This window comes from Penicillium manginii (assembly GCF_028828005.1).
Source record: "Penicillium manginii strain IBT 31320 chromosome Unknown utg000008l:1.0-3226943.0:1.0-3228205.0, whole genome shotgun sequence".
In the NCBI taxonomy this organism is placed as follows: Eukaryota; Fungi; Ascomycota; class Eurotiomycetes; order Eurotiales; family Aspergillaceae; genus Penicillium; species Penicillium manginii.
This window is the reverse complement of record NW_026643109.1, coordinates 2,365,064-2,384,287: the sequence shown is the minus strand read 5'-3', so window position 1 is coordinate 2,384,287 and position 19,224 is coordinate 2,365,064. Positions and strand designations below refer to the sequence as shown.

At 48.6% G+C, this 19,224-nt stretch overlaps 7 protein-coding genes across 7 annotated transcripts; 3 read left to right on the top strand and 4 right to left on the bottom strand.

Annotated features, from left to right (window-relative positions):
- Nucleotides 1–143: 143 nt before the first annotated feature.
- Nucleotides 144–945, bottom strand: N7533_011519 (ubiquitin carboxyl-terminal hydrolase; the record flags this gene model as incomplete). Its single annotated transcript, XM_057108169.1, has 2 exons — nt 144–835; nt 894–945. The coding sequence occupies 2 exons, from the start codon at nt 943–945 to the stop codon at nt 144–146; spliced, it is 744 nt and encodes a 247-aa protein (XP_056955547.1).
- Nucleotides 946–1,870: 925 nt separating this feature from the next.
- On the top strand, nt 1,871–2,962 carry zrfA (high-affinity Zn(2+) transporter ZRT1; the record flags this gene model as incomplete). The annotated part of the gene is made up of 1 exon (XM_057108168.1): nt 1,871–2,962. One exon carries the CDS (start codon nt 1,871–1,873, stop codon nt 2,960–2,962), a length of 1,092 nt encoding a protein of 363 aa, XP_056955546.1.
- Nucleotides 2,963–3,530: 568 nt separating this feature from the next.
- N7533_011517 (uncharacterized protein) lies at nt 3,531–6,444 on the bottom strand (the record flags this gene model as incomplete). Its single annotated transcript, XM_057108167.1, has 5 exons — nt 3,531–4,060; nt 4,229–4,987; nt 5,051–5,318; nt 5,378–5,522; nt 6,011–6,444. The coding sequence occupies 5 exons, from the start codon at nt 6,442–6,444 to the stop codon at nt 3,531–3,533; spliced, it is 2,136 nt and encodes a 711-aa protein (XP_056955545.1).
- Nucleotides 6,445–8,423: 1,979 nt separating this feature from the next.
- On the bottom strand, nt 8,424–10,437 carry N7533_011516 (cytochrome P450; the record flags this gene model as incomplete). The annotated part of the gene is made up of 7 exons (XM_057108166.1): nt 8,424–8,626; nt 8,699–8,800; nt 8,856–9,139; nt 9,201–9,322; nt 9,379–9,713; nt 9,784–9,966; nt 10,038–10,437. The coding sequence occupies 7 exons, from the start codon at nt 10,435–10,437 to the stop codon at nt 8,424–8,426; spliced, it is 1,629 nt and encodes a 542-aa protein (XP_056955544.1).
- A 1,317-nt stretch (nt 10,438–11,754) lies between these two features.
- Nucleotides 11,755–13,702, bottom strand: N7533_011515 (uncharacterized protein; the record flags this gene model as incomplete). Its single annotated transcript, XM_057108165.1, has 2 exons — nt 11,755–13,556; nt 13,657–13,702. 2 exons carry the CDS (start codon nt 13,700–13,702, stop codon nt 11,755–11,757), a joined length of 1,848 nt encoding a protein of 615 aa, XP_056955543.1.
- A 1,779-nt stretch (nt 13,703–15,481) lies between these two features.
- On the top strand, nt 15,482–16,870 carry N7533_011514 (NAD(P)/FAD-dependent oxidoreductase; the record flags this gene model as incomplete). The annotated part of the gene is made up of 3 exons (XM_057108164.1): nt 15,482–16,306; nt 16,359–16,655; nt 16,724–16,870. 3 exons carry the CDS (start codon nt 15,482–15,484, stop codon nt 16,868–16,870), a joined length of 1,269 nt encoding a protein of 422 aa, XP_056955542.1.
- A 1,088-nt stretch (nt 16,871–17,958) lies between these two features.
- On the top strand, nt 17,959–18,690 carry N7533_011513 (V-type proton ATPase proteolipid subunit; the record flags this gene model as incomplete). The annotated part of the gene is made up of 4 exons (XM_057108163.1): nt 17,959–18,133; nt 18,187–18,343; nt 18,406–18,509; nt 18,573–18,690. Coding segments are annotated over 4 exons (507 nt in total), but the record flags the coding sequence as incomplete, so codon positions are not given.
- Between the last annotated feature and the right edge of the window lie 534 nt (nt 18,691–19,224).

The window sequence follows — 19,224 nt, the reverse complement described above, 5'->3', positions numbered from 1 at the left end:
AGAACAACTGCGTAATATCGCAAGTATTCCCGTACCCGGCGAGGTCTATATAGTGGAAGTGACCTCGGGATCTAGTAGGTCAGGTGACTGAACCTATACCCAGAGCACTTGAATCAAACAGGTAGAGACTGGAGTATAGATAATTAAAGTAATTGAGCGTCATATCCTGCTACAGCGACAATGCTCATTTCCCCATGACCTCCCTTCGCGGCAGCATCGAGATAATCCTGCACGGTCAATACGAGTCCCTTGTCACTGAGCAAATCCCCCTCTTCCAGGTGTCCTCGAAGAAAAGGGCCGTTCATACCTCCATTCAACTCCCACACCTGTCCATCTTTCTGAACAAATCCAACAAAATGATGATGGTTATCTTCCGCAGGAGAGGGGGCCACGGATGATCCCCTGGAAGCAGCCTCCATATGCGCATCTTCCAAGAATTTCGAGTTGTAGAGTAAATCTGCCCTCTCCGCTGGCCCCAATTCAATCGCCCGTTTTCGTAGCTGATCCAACTCCGAGTCAGGTGCAACATAGAGTCCGCCCTCGTAGTTGAAGAGACAATGCAGAAGGGCCATAAGCCCACACGCATGGCCGATAGTCTGTTTCATCCAGATGACCGGCTCATCGGGACCTGAGCCTTGATATTCGGGGATTGTCGGTTCTACATCGGAGCGAGCCGCATGGTAGATCGGAGAATGGGCCAGGACAACAAGAGCATGAATGGGACGGGGAATCCATTCGAGCATGTCTGGTGATGTGGAGAGAACATCGTGGAAGCTCAAACCCGGGGCGACGCCGAGATTCTCGCAGAGGTGGGCTAGTACATCTGGGTTGTTCTCTGTCTCACTCTCGTTAGAAGTGCTCCTGGCCTCTCCCCGTCTCCAGGTGCGACGAACCGAGAGGGATAAATGTCTTGCGGCCGTTGACAAGCTGTGCCGAGGGAGGCATAGTGGGACTATCGGCCCAATAGACCTGTCATGGAGGTGAAAATGGAGATCGAGAAGGAGTGGGGAGAAGTTGAAGTGGGGAGGTAAGCTGGAAAGCGGAGAAGCTTCGCAGGGCTGAAAAGTCTTGGCATTTCGGACAATCTTGGCAGTCACGAGATACAATACACGTGCTGCACTTTGATTTCAACATCATTTCACTCCTGCATACTTCTATTCACATTCTGATGGATACATCAAAGAACATAGGAGGCAGCATTGCAATTATCACCATAATCGATCCATTTTCCGTGCATTAAGCAACATAACTGCAAGCTTCATGACCACAATTTTGCACAAGCCCCCAATTGGCGGGTGATTTGGCTTCAAGCTTCCCGGGAAAAGCTTGTCAAGTGGTTCCTGGCATCTTTCCGACATGACACGACAGAAAGTATTTCATTCTTGATCAAAATGACACAAAAACCGGTTCCTGATGTCAATGGAGATCGCTAACCATCACGGTCCTCAAACTGCCGATGCAAGTGAGGGTCCATCCGACCCAATCATTTTGTTTCCGAGGTCAGCAGAAGAAATAGACCCACCATTTTCAGCCCTATGGACCTTCAAGCATAGCTCCAAGCATGTGTGTCAGGAACAGACTTGCTGTTATTGGTGGTTCAATCAGCCCTACAGGGTCCACCGCTGAGCTTTCGGGATATTGCAAGCCAGGCAGCAGCCGCAACGACATTACGGATTTCACGAAGATATGATTTTGCAATTCGACTCACAATGAGCGACTCATCGCTGCGACCCATCACGATCCCAAGGTTCTCACCAACCCAATTATAAAATGAATTCCATGAATTCTTCCCTCCCATCCTCACATCCTCACATCCTCCCACACTTTCTTTGTCTTCCCCATTTTCTTCGCGACTGGGCAAACCAGGACGATGACTTCCTTTGATCCCACCCACGTCAATCTGAAGACCGCCAGCAAGGAAGATGTCCTGTGCTACTTGGAGATTTCCAGCAACGACTACAATGGCCACATGGGTGCGCGTATTTCAGCCATTTTCGTGATCCTCTTCGTCTCATCGGCGTTCACTGTCTTCCCCGTCGTTTCGAAGCGCATGCCGGGATGGAAAATTCCCCACAGCGTCTACATCTTTGCTAGATACTTCGGCACTGGTGTCATCGTTGCCACGGCCTTTATTCACCTGCTCGACCCCGCCTACAAGCGTATCGGTCCGAAGACCTGCGTCGGCCAATCTGGATACTGGGCCGAATACTCCTGGTGCGCGGCAATCGTCTTAGCCTCAATCATGGTGATATTCCTCCTCGACCTCGCGGCAGAAGTCTACGTCGAACAGAAATACGGAGTCCAGAAAGACGAGTCGGCGACCAACGTCTTCATCTCCCACGAACATCACCTCGACGTGAAGCCCGCTACCGACGCTGAAAGGAACGCGCAGACACAGACCGCCTCGCCAGCAACCGCAGATAGTTGGGACTCGGCCGCGCTTTCGAAGCAAGACTCAGAATTCGACGAGCGATCATTCCGCCAACAAATCACCGCTTTCCTCCTCCTCGAATTCGGCATCATATTCCACTCCGTGATCATAGGGCTGAATCTCGGAGTCACTGGCGCTGAATTCGCCACGCTCTATCCCGTCCTCGTTTTCCACCAGTCCTTCGAAGGTCTCGGTATCGGCGCCCGCATGTCCGCCATCCCCTTTGGCAAACACACCTGGCTCCCGTGGATTCTGTGCGCGGCGTACGGTCTCACAACTCCCATCTCAATCGCGATCGGCCTTGGCGTGCGCACTACATACTCCCCCGGCTCCAAGATCTCCTTGATCATCCAGGGCGTTTTGAATGCTGTGTCGGCGGGCATTTTGATTTACAGCGGATTAGTCGAGTTGCTGGCGAGGGATTTCCTGTTCGATCCGTGCCGGACCAAGCGTCGCTCTCGTCTTTTGTTCATGGTCTTCTGTACTCTTCTCGGAGCGGGGATTATGTCTTTGATAGGCAAGTGGGCCTAATTCAAGTGTGCAAGGAGTTCTCGGAAGAGTCTTTCTGTGCATGGATGTTTGTGACTCGATGGTGTACTTCGGATGCTCTTTCATCGGAGGCTTTCGTGTGAATATTCACTGGGCTTTTAGCCATTTCTAATCAATCAAATCAATCTTAACTCTTCAATGATGCGATTGGGTACTACTGTCAGGTGCTCGTATTCTAAAAGTAGGAAATGAAGGAGAGCCTTGGAAATACTGTTCTCCGTATATTTACTCCATCTATTCCTACGATGCGAAATACAGGAGAGCGCGTAAGTATCTTGAGTGGAATATCTGGATTCCCAAGGTCTGGAAGACCAGGCACACTGAAATTTCTCTGGGAGTATCCATATTATCAAACTCTGGGAATTTTCACGCCCCCGGGCGTCTTTATGGCGAGGTATAGGCTTTTTAAATGAAAATTCTCATATCGCATACTGATTCAAAATTGGAAGAAAATATAAATGAAGGTGATCATGAACTGGAAACGAAAGTGAAGGAAATCCATCCAACCCTCTATTTATAGACAATGTGACCCTAGAGATCGATGACCATGTCACGAATCCTCACAGTCACTCTCAACAACCCTGACCTGGTCACAAATGTATTGAACAACAAGAGGTATTTCAATCTCATCCACCTCCAAAGAGATCCCGAGTTTTCGGGTCTCTTCGTTGTGCTCGAGGTCATATTTGTCGCGTTCTGAAAGGAATTTAATCATTCGCTCATACCAAATCTCCTGCAGGAAATCCATCAACGGAAGCCCAAGGGCATCAAACTGAGCGTCAAATTCAGATACAAGCTTTTCAAACCTCTCAAGAGGGACTGTCTGCTCTTCTCTGATTTCCTGAAGGTCGGATTCGTCACGGACATGCTTCCAAGGAGGGAACCACCGGATCTCGGTGCAACATGTGTGACTCAGACTTAGCCCATCAAACGTGAGATTTCTGATAATTGCGTGGCATACCTCGAGCTTGGACTGGTTGTGATCAATCATGATCTCAAGAAACCACCGAAAGGAGGATGCAGCCTGGCTAATGTTTCGTTCCCTACCCAGATGCAAACCAAAGATCACATCCCGCATAGCTACCGAAAATGGAGTGCATCCATCGGCAGAGCATGAGCAATAACATCTGTCCCTGGTTGACAAAGAAAGCAAATGAGTTTCAATTTGCTGAAGGTGACGTAGTCTAACATGAGGGTCCAAGCGGTCATTCTGCCCGCATCCACGGTGGATCCACCTGGCCAACTTACTATTGAGCAAGTGTAAAGTTGTAGAATTTGACCCGGGCAGAGTCCGAAAAATGCTTGCTCCTTTTGAAATCATCCATGCAATCCTCTCAAGGTCCGTATAGCCATATATGTATGCGCAGTGGCCCATTAATGGCGTATACTCTCCTTCGAGCGGTAGATCAAAGTCTATAAATCCAGCCTCATATATTTTATCCAGACTGACAGGGGAAATGTCGTACCCGCAGAAGAGAGACCTCTCCTCAAAAGGCCGCAATGATTGATCCATTTCATGTCCCTTAGATATCAATGCAGCCCATAGTGCAGTGGCATATGCATCAGGGAGCCCGGTCTCTCCTTTCCTGAGATCACATAATTCACCAGGATGGATGTGTGCTTCCGCAATATCCAGAAGCTTCCTACGCCTTTTTGCTAGCTCTTGGATAAATATAGATCGTACCATGTTAGAGGAGTTATAGACAATGTCAAAGTTTGAAATTCGGTATCCGGTCCCGAGTAAGATATTAGAACATTCGACATATTCATCAATCTTGGTTTCTTCGTCGTTGATACCGGAGCCTGCATGGTATGATTCGGGTATTCGGATTCCTGGTTGCGCTTTCATCAGTAATTTGACACCGACTGGCCATCCCATTGCCACCTGAATCAACGTAATCCCATTCAGGCTATCTTTGGAAGGCGCCAGTTTTGACTCGAGAAGGCCTTGTAAATCTGTCTCTGATTCTCGAAGAACTGCTAAGAATTCAGAGGGCAGATCGATAGCTGTGGGGTATGTCAACAAACTGCCCAGATGTCCCTGGTACTATGATCAAGATGCATTCGTACAATCGTCATGCCTGCGCAGAAGACATTGCATGTTTATCTTTTCGATCCATGACCGCGGGGCCCAGTTTATCGGTCCGCATTTTTCGATGATATAAGAGGCCAGATCAAGTTCTTGTTCGGTCCAAATATATGCATGGCATAGCATGCGTAAAGGTGAGGATGCATTCCGATAATTCGTAGTGACATTGTGATCCAGCATATACGTGACGAATTTGCGAATTCCCGGAAATGTATCTAGATTGAACGGAACAAGAAAGTAAAAAGTGAACTAATGAAAGAGTGGTAAGATAATGTGCAAGTCCCACATTGGGCCCTGGGAAGTCTTACGTCCATCGCAGAAAGGGAGGATTCATAGAGGAATATTTCATCAGAAAGCCTCATCTTCCCTTCTTCAGCAGCACGCTGGAGTAAGGGAATCCAATTATCGACTTCTTCCGAAAGCTCGCGGGCCGTTAGATCCGGTAATCCAGGCCTTTCAAAAATCCGTCGTTCATGATCAAAGGTATCTAACCAATTTTTGGAATCAACAACAGCATGACAATGCAATGACGCAATCGGAAATACGCCTGGCTCGGTTGAAAAACAAAATGTTGCCGTGAAAGCGCGACCGAGCCACCTGCTATAAAGCCTGTATTGCTTTCTCTCCTGTGTGGTTCGAAGATTTTTCCAATTGAAGCCGAGCGATGGGCGACAGCTCTGGACACTGAAGTTCCCACGACAGGATATTGAGTGGGTGGTTTGTTCGTGAAAGAAGGTTTGGTGAGAGGTAGCTGTGATGGAAAGTTGGAGTGTGTCCTCAAAGAGATTTAGTAAACGTCCTTTGCGGGGGAGTTAATTTTATTACCATTTTCTCAAGGAGTAGATCTTGCTTCAACCCGAATTGATGTACCGCGCGTGCTGAATAACTGTGCTTCGATCAGATACTGCGGTGCCACACCAAAGGACGGGCACAGACCTTACACATTCAGTGCTGTGGTTAGATCTAGTTCCATACTATGCAGACAATCTCGAACTTCAAAGAGCTCTTCCTTTTTGAAATGATACATCGCCTTGTTCAACGTCGATCGAGCTCGTGAACGCACACTCGTTGTCGCAACTTGAGCTTCATTGAACTGGTCAATCGGCCTTTTCAGTCTATCCAGGTATACTTGTAGACCAAGTGCCTTTGACTCGAGATCTGCGGCAACTTCTGGTGAATCACTCCTCGTTTCATCGATCAACCCGTCTAAGCCTCTCAGCAATGAACGAATGTTGGTGGCTTTTGTTGCAAGGTGTTTCATATCATCAGTTTGGCCCTGCACATTTCGAGCATAGCGGGCGATCTCGCCGCAAACAGACAGACCGAGAGAAATGACCCCGACCGCGCTGCCGGTAATGGAGAAAGGGTCGGACATTTCTGATCATGAACTGAGATGTGAGAAAGAAGGAAAGACTTGAGTCGACAAAGGGAGAGGAGGCATTCTGAAGTTCGGACTAAGGAGGCAGTGTCTGAGGCTGAGATGCATGCGTTGGCAGTCCTGGGCGGCTATTCGTTGGATATCGGGCTCGCGTGATGAATCGCATATTTTCACTGCCTGGTTAGTGGGGTCGGCTCGTTAGCGTGCATGTTGGCGGTACTTGGCGCTGGTAATATTACAATATGAAAACAGCGAAATTAAAATTCAAATCCTTGTTCAATTAAATACCAATTCAACAAAATTACCGTACATAAAGTGTCGTCGACTGGAGAGTGGACATGCCTTTGACTACGCAGTGCACCAATCGCTAGTAAAGTGGATACGAAGCATACATGTAGCAAACATGGGTCCGAATCCTTGAATGGCCCGTGATTAGATGGCGACGAGAATCGAGTAGGGTATTGGGCACGCAGTTGTACACACCGATATTCCGGTGTCGAGATCGATTGAAAGTTCGGTTGAAACCAAATTGGCCGCCACGTCGGAGGAGGGTGTGACTTTGCCAGTTGTAAGATGGTGAAGGAATGGAAATATTGGACTTGTGTCGTGAATTGATACCAACGGCGTTCCTGGTGATTTTTCCGAGTGGTGGAAGCCTTGTGACTTCCTCGCTACCCCCTCACCCCCACGATGCGTAGGTAGCGGTTCAACCCCCGGGCTCTTGGAGAGCTTCATCGAGAATGTAAGATCCACAGTCTGCCATGGACAGCACCTCGGAATGCACTCTCCCTGATTCCAGATGATTAAATAACTCGAGGTCGGCCATATGTCAAAGTGACACGTGTATCCTGCCATGAAAATCGTGTTGAATGTGATCGAAATGAAGGAGTCTCCAACGGGTCTCTGGAACATCTGCTTGGAATGACTCATGCTCCGACTCCAAGCTCTGTCTTCCTTATTTTGTGCTTGCAAGTCGGACATTTGTTAAGCGATGGTGGGAGGAGAGGCAGATATCGATTGCCTAAGGAGATGAACCAGCCCGGTGGACGATGAGTTAGTCAAGTTCCCTCGTTCAAACTGGGCTCATAATTTGAGAGTATCGGTGAGGTACGTTTCTTCTTACCAAAAGAAAAGTGAAAGCAGGAACGAGTCCGTCCGCTACCTGGCCGATTCGCTCCCCTTCTTCAGATTCATTTTTTGTGCAGTCCATGTAGCACTGCCCTGGGGACAAGCGATGGAATCAAGGATAAAATGGGTATTTAGAGAAAGGATTGCACCCCCATGTTGGTAGGGGTGAAGTGGAGGGTGAGAGGAAGTGTTGGAAGAAGAGAAGGTAGAGTTAAGATTAAAGTGGAGGTTGGTTTGTTTACTTTGGATGGTTGGCAGGCACGGCTACGGCAGGCACGGCAGGCACGGCCAACAATTTCAGTGAATGTGAATGTGGCAGGTGCCAACCTCGAAAGTCAATTGGCTGCCTAAACTCGATTCTATTGTATACTTCCTATACTTGGTATACAATATCAATGCGATCAGAACGATTGGAGAACACCATTTCCTGGCACTTGTTCACGTTATAGCAGAATCATAAACCAACGGTTTATTCACTAGGAGACAAGGCTTTCATCTCCTCCCTTGTCCCAGGCTACTGTATAATACAATCCAAAAGAGTTAAGCTCAAGCTTAGAACTACCTCGTCATTAAAGGCTCTCAATACTAGTATTCATCCGATTTTCCCAGCTTGTGCTTGTAAGCTCTATCTGGATATCTCGTCGATGATAGACCTAAGTAAAATGACTTCCCTTGTTCAGTACCTGTTTCAACAAATCATTCTCTTCATTCACTTCCAATCTGTACATTCAGCCGGGTATTTAAATTCAATATACATGATTTATAGACTCGTCAGGAAATCGCGGAATGATTAGAAAATACCGGCGAGCATATACCCATTTAAATGTCGCGTAGAGCACTGGTAGCAATCAAGCCGTGCTGTCTTTCTTTCTTGGGGTAAATACCATATTCAGTGGACCAGTCACCAAGGTAAAGGTATCCTTCTTAGCCTCGAGGAAAGCAGACTCCGTCTGTCCCGGTGCAAACGAAACATCATATTTTGTGAAAACTTCCGCAACAACACGCCGAAGCTCCATCAGGGCAAGTTGCTTTCCGACGCAGGCATATGGTCCTAAAGAATGCATTAGCAAGACCACCACAGTTCAGACGACTTGGAGTGGCAGTCCGTGACGTGATTGCATACCGGCATTGAAAGGGATAAAAGCAGAAGCGTCCTTGACCAGGTCCGGTTGTGTAGTCCATCTCTCGGGGAGAAATTCCTGGGGTCGCTCGAAGATGCGCAGATCTGAGAAAGTAAGCAAAAGCGACATACACAGTCGGGAAAGGGGGACATGGTTTACCTCTGAACATTGTGTGTGTGGGAATGCAGACCATCACGTCACCGGGAATATACCGATCGCCGATAGAAATACCCTCGGGGGGTGTCAAGCGTTGAGTTCCCGAAGGAACGGCAGGATGCAGACGCAGAGTTTCATTAATTAGAGCGTCTAACAGCTTGACGCCTGCCAACTGTTCCTGCGACAGAGCTGGTAGGGCATCAAGCTCTGCCTGGAGCTCTTTTTGTATTCTCGGCTCGCTTGCGATATGGAAGAACATGCTGGTCAGCGTTGCTGCGGTTGTATCACTGCAAGGTCAATGTGTTAGCAAAAACGACTCAATGCGGACACAATACGTTCAATCCTCACCTTCCAGCAACAATAATGAGATAGGCATCACCATAAAGGTCAATATGATCCTGCTTCGTTTTCGGGCCATTCTGAAATGCGTCGAGAATCCATGAGAAGACGTCCGGGCGATCCGGTGCGTTCTATTGTAATTGGGTTAGCGATTTACCTAACTATCCCCGTGCGATGGATTACAAACCTTGATTCGTTCGTCAACTTGCTCGCCAATGAATTTCCAGAATCGAAGGTAATCTGCGTTCAGGCCGGGTGTTCTCTTGAAGAATGGGAATAACCATGTCAAATGGCTAAATAGGCCGACGCTTTGCATATCTGTGTGCAGCTGCTTCAGTATATAGGCCTCCTTCCCATCAACCAGCATATTGAATGATTTCCCAAATGAAAGATCACCCATGATGTCGAAGCTGTAGTAATTGAACCATGCTGTCATGTTCATGGGCTTGCCGGCAGACCTTTCGATCGCGGCAATTAGCTGATCTGTATAATGAGTGACGCGAGGTTCATAATCCCGAAGTGCTAAAAATTGTTCCGAGGTCAGTGAGGATCCTTCTTTTAGGAAAGCGAGGGGTATAACTCAATTCCATACCTTTTGAACTGAATCCCTGATCCCAGACTTTCCTTCTCCGAGCATGCTCTTTCTTATCTCGCACCATTTGGAGAGAAACCTTCGGCTCTAGGACCGTGTACCAAGGCCCCTTGCTCACCTTCGCCGCACTACTATATAGCGCCTTGACAGCCAGGGGGTCAGTGATCGACAGTTCAGTGGGTCCTAGAAAAGCGAATAAATGTGTCAGAGGCTCCTCGGGTAGCGCATGCAAGTGGGCCTCGGGGTGAACATACCTAGCCGAACATAATCGCCATGCTTTTGATGCAATTTCTCGACTTCCTCGTAGAGCTGGAACTTTTTCGCCGACAGCCCAGTGACATAGAAGTTTGACAACCTGGCGAGAAACGGACCAGGGAAGCTGGATAGACGGTGCCAAAAGGCGCGATAAAATAACATGCTCGAGTAGAGGCCCAGGATGTGATATCCGAGAGCTCTGAAGGCCCAATTTGTCGGCATGGCAGTGTCCAAAAGGGTTTCCAGTACGTTCATGCGCTCGAGGACGCTTAGAGCGATTAGAAGGAGTCCGTAACTCTGGAAAATACCAAGTGACTTCACGTCCCATTCGCCATGGCGGTAGAGGAGAAGGTGTGCTGTCGCGCCGCTCGCGAAAGCACTTAGCGACCACGGATCCATCGGGTAAGAAACCGTTTTCTCGGAGATTTTCGTTAACTGGAAGAATGACGAGAGCGTCAGGAAGTTCCCGGATTCGCGAGATCGCAGAGCGCACAGTGGTACCAGGCTATTCGACTGAGATCGACAGACGTGGATCACCCGTTGAGATACCCGTCGGAAGGATCGAAAAAACCGGGCACGACCCGGCTTTTGTAAAAGTTTGGAAAATGTGGGGGGGTGTGGGTAGCTCAGCTGTCGCGAGATGGGAAATGCTGCAAAACACTGGTAAGCGACAGGCCAAAACTCGCTAAAGAGCGCCTCCAAGATGGTATTGTTTGTTCTGAGACCCCATCGATTCAAGTCTCCCGCGTTGTCTCCCGGGGTTCCCGGAGATGGCAGCAATGCCGATGCGGGGAATACGCGATGAGTGCAGGTTAGTGTTGTTCTAGCACCCAGTCAGATTCAAGATATTACCACCTCGGCAGGTGAACGGATTAATTGGGTTTCTGGATGGCTGGGTCGGTGTGGGTCACGGCCCGGACGAGTAGGTCTCGACTTCGTCTTTTTTAGAAAGAGAAGAAAACCCCGAAACTACACCGATGGCGCTGGAATAATCTCAGATAGCCTTATACTGTAGCTTCGTTCCAAACCCGGAACTCCGGGTTGTTTTTGTGCCGCCCTCTGGCCATGTCGAACAGCTTCGAAGGTATTGGCTTGAGCTGAAGCTGACCTCATCTGTTCGGTTTTTTTCGTTTAACGTGATGCAGGTTCTGCTCCACTTATTATCGTTAATGTTTCGAACTCTATTACTTTATCTGAAGCACCCGGAGTACGGAGTTTGGAGTTGAAAGATATCTCCTCAATCTGCCCCGCACTAGTTCCCCTCGCCAATGGCTACCAATTAATACGGAAGAAATCAATCACATGTGCAAACATGATCCGTATCTAGGTGGATAACTGCTCTCCACGCCAATCAAAAATTAAACCCCTAAATGACGTATCTTTCCATGTGAGAAACACTACCTTATTAAAGCCAATAAATAACGACTGGGTAGGGCGATTATCTCAACACACTTATCTTGTGTTGAATCCCCTATGGCGGGGTACAAATTATTCATTGCGTTTGATTTCCCCAGGCTCAGATATGTCAGAGCCAAGATTTATACTATATCAATCCATTTATTCTCACTTGAAGCGCTGGGGATTAGTACAACCTTGGAAGAAATCCTCACTACCTCTATTGGCTGCCAGAACTTGAATATAGCTAGGTATCAAAGTACTTTGATAATGAACAGTAACGCGAACCACCGCGTACAAAAGCTACCTGCGCTACTAGCTCTAGGTGTCCTTCATCTTCCGCCCCTCCTGAGAAGTATGTAGGCGTGGCTTCCACTCCTCCACCAACCCGGCATAATCCCTAGGCCGGTGTGGAACAAAAAGGCTTTGCCACCACGACCCTTTCCTCGCAGTCCTCAAACCCAAATCCCCAAGCAAGAGATCCAAATACGGCATGATCTCAAAGACAAAGTCGGCAGTCCGCACCCCATGGCCCGCCGGGGAGCGCAGCGCACAGAACTCTGTGTGTAGTACTGTCTCGCTAACTATAGACTCCTTGTCTTGATGATTATGGTGAAGCTCAGACCCGTGGTTAAGGTAGACTAGCGCCCACAGGGCTTGCACTTCAGCGACAAGGGGTGTGTTGAACGTGGTCACAGTCCCTAGGAAGGCGATACTATGGTCATCCCATAGCCCGGGGGGAACGATGAAGCGAGCAAGACGGAAGGGGTGCAGAATGGTTTCAGTAGTGTGAATTTGACCCTCCGCATCCTTCGTGTGGTAGGTTCTTCTCTCTGGGCCGGTGTGTAGCATGGGTAGAGGCGTGCATACGTCTTTGCGGGCCTGCTTAACGAGCTCCTGATCAATTGGGTCCGCAGCCCACGGAAAGCCCATCGCTTGTTCGGCTCCATCAGGCAAGAACCGAATGCCAGGAGATACTTTCCAGCCTGTGCATAGGATAAGTGCCCTCGTCTCCAGCACAATGCCACCGTTGGACAGAATGACCCTATGAGGCTCCAGCCGCTCGATATCGGCAATATGCACCTTCACCAGTCCCCGCCGGATCAATCCAAAGAAATCGCCGGCACCAGGGAAATTGATAATACTCACCGCGGTCCCCATCCAGATAAGCTTAAACCAGGGTCTTAGCTTTGCCGTCTCCTCGTGATCACTGTATCGATTGGCCCGAACCATATCCCACTCCAAGGAGGCCCAGAACAGACGCACAATAATACGGCCGAGCCATGTCCCATGTAAGAAGTTGCGTATCGGATGGCTTACCCAGACGCAGGGGCTGAACCAGCCCAAGGCACGCACGAGAGGGAGACTTTCAAGGAGGAGGTTGAAGGGCGAGAAAACAGCGGCCGGGCTCACCCACGCGGGCCCAGTCCCAGAGGGCCTAATGACCCAATTGACGTGGTGTCCCTTTGACGCGCAGGCGTAGACGGTGTCCCATGCGGATTTGCTCCCGCCGAGGACCGTTATTGGTGTGTGGTCGTCGCGAGTACCTTCTTGTTGGTCGCTTGTGTTCAAGTTGAGATTGCTGGGCTTAGCGAAGATGATGTCTTGGTGACGGGCGAATTCTTTTGCGTGGAACAATGGCGCGTTGAAAGTTTGCTGGCCAGAGAATGTAGGAATACGCGGCTGGGAGGTAAGCCCCGTGGCGAGAATCAGTTTCCGCGTCCGTATAGTATTACTCTTCTTGTTTCCTGGTTCCACTGTTGTTGTGCATTCAATGATCCACTCTTTTCCCCCTCCATCTCCCTCGCAGTATTCCACGCTGTCAACATTGCAATTCAAATTAATTTTATCGCTGATCCCGAAGTGGGCAGCGTACGCTTTCAGATATTCATGCATCGCTCTGCCTGTCATATGCTCACCGGCCTTAACTAAACCGGGAATATTGTCCATCATAGGAAAGTCACTATATTCGTATGACCCTAGTAGATTATTCGTCCTGAGATCCGGATATAAGCGTTCCTCTGCCCAGACACCCCCTACCGAAGCGGCGGAATCCAAAACCACCACATGGACACTGGGATCTAGCGCGAGTGCTGATTTGGCAGCCGCGAGACCGTGCCAGCCTGTCGCGAACAAGTTTCAATTGTCATTAGCTGCCAAAGTCCCCGGCAAACAAACATATAGGGTAAAAGATTTTTTTGGGTATGAGAGAATCGAATTTACCAGCACCGATTATGGCCAGGTCAGCTATTTGCGTTTCCATTATCATTATAGGACTTAATGAGTTTGTTTTCGCTACACTCGAACGGTCGTTAAAATTTCATTTATTGGAGTGAGTAATTTGGTAAGTGCATATGTAAGCGTTGGTTTCAAGTTGTTATTACTATCAGCCATTCCCACCGTCCTTATATAAGTAGTACTACTCTGCTTCAGGCGCCCAGTCCCCAGCCAGCCACCACAGTGGAGTCTTACCCGTGCCAACCTAAATATCCGACCTAATAGTGACAGCACAATTGAATATGACTGTAACGCTAGCAGAACACGGACCACCTAGGTAATTAGTGTGGTTGTTGGGCAGCAACATCCATAGCTGTGTATGTCACTTCATTCTATCCGAATAGTGGTACTTTTACGTGTGTTCTACATTCTGGGGAAATTGCATGGCCAGCTTTAACCTGCTCTGCTTGGAGTCTGGGCCTCCTGGCTCTAACATGATTGAGTCAGCCGCATCCCTTTGAGCCCCCCGCGCGTGTATCTGACCGCAGATCGCGTGTGCGAAATCTAGGCAGTAATTTTACAGCCAGTGAGACCCTAGAATCATAAGCGCCAAGAGAGCTGAATAAATTAACGAGCAATGCGACCACGTAGCTTCGATAGACTCAAGCGAAACAGCACACGTCTTGGCGACGGAATCGACGAATGAGCGTCGAGAACGGGAAGACTCGGAGTTTTAGCACTATGGCACTCAGCTAACTTTGCGGGCAGGTCGCGCAGGGTATTAACTCTTCGTTCTTTCCTCGTTTCGGGCAGTTTGCATGACGATTGTAAAAATCTCTGTGGTCAAAATTCCAGCACTAATATCACGCGAATCCATTCACCAGTTCAACCTTGAAAATTGCATCTTGTTCTGCAAATGGCCCATAGAGGCGCCGTCATCCCTGTTTACCTTGAATTATCGTATGTGTTCGACAGCTTTGCCTCGAACCGATCGTAGATGGACTGATGCACATGAATGTGTTTCGCCGCGAATACAAATCTCGCGAGAATAAGCGGCTTCTGAGTCATTGACAGAGTTCGAGGAGAGGGCTGTCGAGATATAAGCAGACAAGAGGCAAAACATTGCGCAGAGCAGTACTAGTAAAGTCCAAAGCCCTGCAAGTGCTGAATTGGGTGGCAAGTTCAACTCTGTTGATAATTGCAGGATAAATCCTATAGGTCGCAAGATCGTACAAAATGTTCGTGAAATACTATTACTCGGATGCTATACAATGTACACATTATATATAAACGCTTTAGTGTCCGTCGATCTCGGGATCTATATGGCACTCCGAGTCCACACCGGCTTGATTCTAAGTTGTCGATTCTTCGTGTTTGATTTGGATAGAGGGTATGAAAAACCATATCACCTCGATGGGATGAAAAATCACAACTCATCAACAAAATGAATAGCTAGACTCTCCATGCAAAGTCAAATTTCAGGACGATCTCGTAAAGGTTGACTGGACTGTCAGCACTAGGGACAACCTAGAAATCTTTCGCGAAACCCCTACCATCCCCACAATTCAGACCAGACACGGCAAAGCGCATTCAATTTATTCCATATTATTCGTAAAGTTCGTTGATGCCTTCCAAAGAAAAACTGATATGATTGGATGTCAGCACAACCCATGCAACTCCGACTCCGCGGGAATTCCGTCGCCGATCATCGGACCGCAACATATAGTTATCAGATGATCTGATAACAAACACCCTTCATCCTGTGGTACCTTGCACCTTGCACCTTCCACCTTCCACCTCCGATCAATCTCCACCCCCCATCAACGCAGCCATGTTGGCTCACCTTCTCCTCTTCGCCAAAGTGTTTGGTGTAGTCTTCAGCCAAGCCAGCACCTATCTCCGATCGTTCATCTCATCCTCCATTCACCGCCGAACCTACAGCCCAGGCTCCAACCCCAAAAACATCGTCGTTGTCGGCGCTTCTTTCGCCGGCTACAATGCCGCACGCTGTCTGGTGAACTCCATCCCGTCGGGTTACCGGGTCATCATCATTGAAAAGAATAGCCATTTCCAATTCACCTGGGTTCTACCTCGATTCTCCGTCGTCGAGGGCCACGACAAGAAGGCCTTCATCCCATACGGTCCGTTCCTTCGCGCACCACCGGGATCGCACTTATGGATCAAAGACACAGTCGAGGAAATTATCCCGTCCGAGGATGGGAGCTCCGGGGGAAACATTCGCGTCTCGTCCGGTGAAACATTCGACTTCGAGTATCTCGTTCTGGCAACTGGATCATCAGCCGCTCTTCCGTCCCGCGTCGGGCAGGAGGACAAGCCAGCCGGTATTCAAGCACTTCACGACCAACGGGAAAAGATCGCGGGATCCCACGATATCGTCGTCATTGGAGGTGGACCTGCGGGGGTAGAATTGGTGGCAGATGCGAAGGGACAATTCCCGGACAAAAACGTTACGCTCATCCACTCGCGCAAGACCCTCCTCCATGAGGGATTCGGGATCAAGATACATGACACTCTTAGCAAGGCCTTGCTAGAACTTGGAGTGAATCTGGTCCTCGGGGAAAAGCCTGCCGTTCCGACCGGTGAGACGGTTGGGGATATTGAATTGAGCGATGATTTAGTTCATTTCGATTGTCTGGTCTGTCGCCCCGTGCCCATTGATCGTTTTACCTGCTAATCAATGGATCCAGATCAAATGCGTAGGCCAGAAACCAAACACGGCACTAGTCAAGTTCGCAGCCTCCTCCGCCTTCTCCGAGTCTGGACATATCCGGATCAAGCCTTCGCTCCAAATCGCCGATGACAAATACCCCCGTATCTACGCAGCCGGTGATGTGATTGATGCGGGAAATATCAAGAATGGTCGTTCAGCCATGCAGCAGGGCCAGGTCGTTGCACAGAACATCGTTCGAGCTATCCGAGGCAAGAGCCAGATCGAATATCAGCAGAAGTGGTGGGAGGGATTGACAAAGCTGACTATGGGTCTGGTAAGAATTTGCAGCTCAATGTCCTTTTTATTTGTGACTCTTCGTATGATTTCTAACCATTTCGATAGACTAAGAGTGTCGCATACGCTTCAGATGGGCGGGCTGAGTGGGTGATTCCAACGAAGTCGAAAATCGATCTCGATTGCCCAGGAGTTTGGAAGTTCCTTGGGGCCACACCTTTTGTGGATCCCGACGAGGAGAAAGAGGATAACTGAGTTACTGAGATGATGATTTTGGGATCGCTGGCCTGAATTACATATAGAACATGAGGACCTGTGAAAATGACGCCGAAAATGACCACTTTTTGACGCCAGAAACAGCTTCCTTTCCACCCGTAACTTTGGATGTCCAGCCGCCTCTTGACCGCCCACTGCCCCGTAACACCACTATTCTGCACCCACCTAGCACTGTTAGCCATTCTCCGGTCCTGATATTGACGCTCGACTTGCACAGCTCGGCATTGAATAATAGCCCGGTCAGACACGAGCCTTCATACCAAAAAGGAAAAAGTAAAAACCGGGCATGCAGGCACTCTTTCCTTCCTTTTTACCACTGGCTTAGGGAGGTTTTAATCCGGCTTGGCAACCGTGATGAAAGATCGCTGATATTCTTCTGACGAAGGAGATTAGCGAGTGGGAGTAATGAGATATCCTGGTTGCTGAGATAATAATGAGGCTGGGATCACGTGCATACACATATGCCTGATCACCAGCCTATCTGTATCTTAGACAACACATAATCAACTCCCATCATTAACATGAACACTGAAGCATCACTTATCAATCAACACGTACAGTAGACGCGACAATGTTTGGTGTCCCACTGTCTCTCCACCATCTTGGGACGGCGATCCACTCCCCGAGCCTCTATGCGCGGTAGGGTTACATTACATCGGTCTTAGGCTCTAGGCTCCTAGTCATTACCTGGTGGGTCCTCTGCCACGATAACGAAGGTCGGCGAGCGACATGGCCGCCAATTATAATGTCTTCCTTGCGGGGAGATCTCTTGTGCCTTACATAATGAACTGACTGGGTGTGGCTGACATCCCCTTATATAGAGCTAACTTGCTGCCTAGCCTTCACTGACTTTCATCGCCCCAATTTATTGTTCTGTGCCTCTATTGAAGCATTCTGACACCAGATCACCTGTTTTTCAAATTTCTGTTAATAAGATAAAAAACAAGATGCTGTCCGAATTTTGGTAAGACTACTTATCCACCCGTCCATACTATAGCAGCCTCGTGAGACCATTAGCTGATGGCCTAAAGCCCTACGTATGCAGTAAGTCTCCTCCGGTTCATTAGCCGATGCACGATGGAGTCTTCTGGATATTGAGTGTGTGTGGACAGCCATTATTTGGAGCCTTGGGCTGTGCGAGTGCCATTATTTTCACGAGCTTTGGTGCAGCCTACGGAAGTGCCAAGTCTGGCGTTGGGGTTTGCTCCTCGGGGATCCTGAGACCTGATCTCATCGTGAAAAGTATGCCTGGGTGAGAGAATGAACTGTGTCTCAGGGGTTAATAAAGGTGCTAGACATCGTTCCTGTTGTTATGGCTGGTATTCTCGGGATTTATGGGCTAGTAGTCTCGGTCTTAATTGCGAACAACCTCGTTCAAAGAATCCCTCTCTATACAAGCCTACTTCAACTGGGTGCAGGTCTGGCAGTTGGTCTTTGTGGACTAGCTGCGGGGTAAGTTGAACAAACTTTGGAAACTTCTATAATTTTCGGCGAATTTGCTGATTAGGATGAAGGTTTGCGATCGGTGTTGTTGGTGACGCTGGAGTCCGAGGAACGACCCAGCAGCCTCGGCTTTATGTTGGCATGATACTCATCCTAATATTTGCTGAGGTCTTAGGTGAGATGTGAAATCCATGTTCGCAATGGCATTTGAGATAGGGCTAATACATCTGAGACGAAGGCCTATATGGGTTGATTGTCGCTCTCCTCATGAATTCCAGGGCAGGCGTCGTCGATTATCGGTGTGATTGATCAAAGCTTTGCTTCCTTGGAGCTAAAGATGAGGCAGTAAGGAAGGTGGCTTAGGGTGAAAATGGAAGTACATCATGTACCCCGAGGGTCTTGGATTCTACTTGTCATGGGATCGGGTACATATGGACACAGATTGTGGCTCGGTTTAGTGATATAATGGAATCCATCGGATTTATCACTTCAATCATATTCTGTAGTTGACAAATTCAGCATCATCTTCACGTCATGGTCTACTAGTAGTCTCCGGTGCTCCTCCTCAGTATAATTGGATCATTGGTCTCGAACCAAAATGCCCACGTGCTGCATGTATTGATGTCGAGATTATCCCGGCTCGATTTCAAACCCACGTGTTGGAGCTTCGGCGGTGCCAATGCGTATTAATTCAGTTTGTGATAATCGACGTATTTCTCGATCAAAGAGTCCGTCTGTCCATTCACAAGCTCCCTCGGAAACACTAATCCCTGCGTGCAACATCCAGACTTGTTCATCTTAATGACCCCGTGAAGGGGTATCAAGTTGTACTTGCTGACTATGTAGACAAGTGCAGTGAATGCTGGAATGCAAACCATTGAGATGACCAC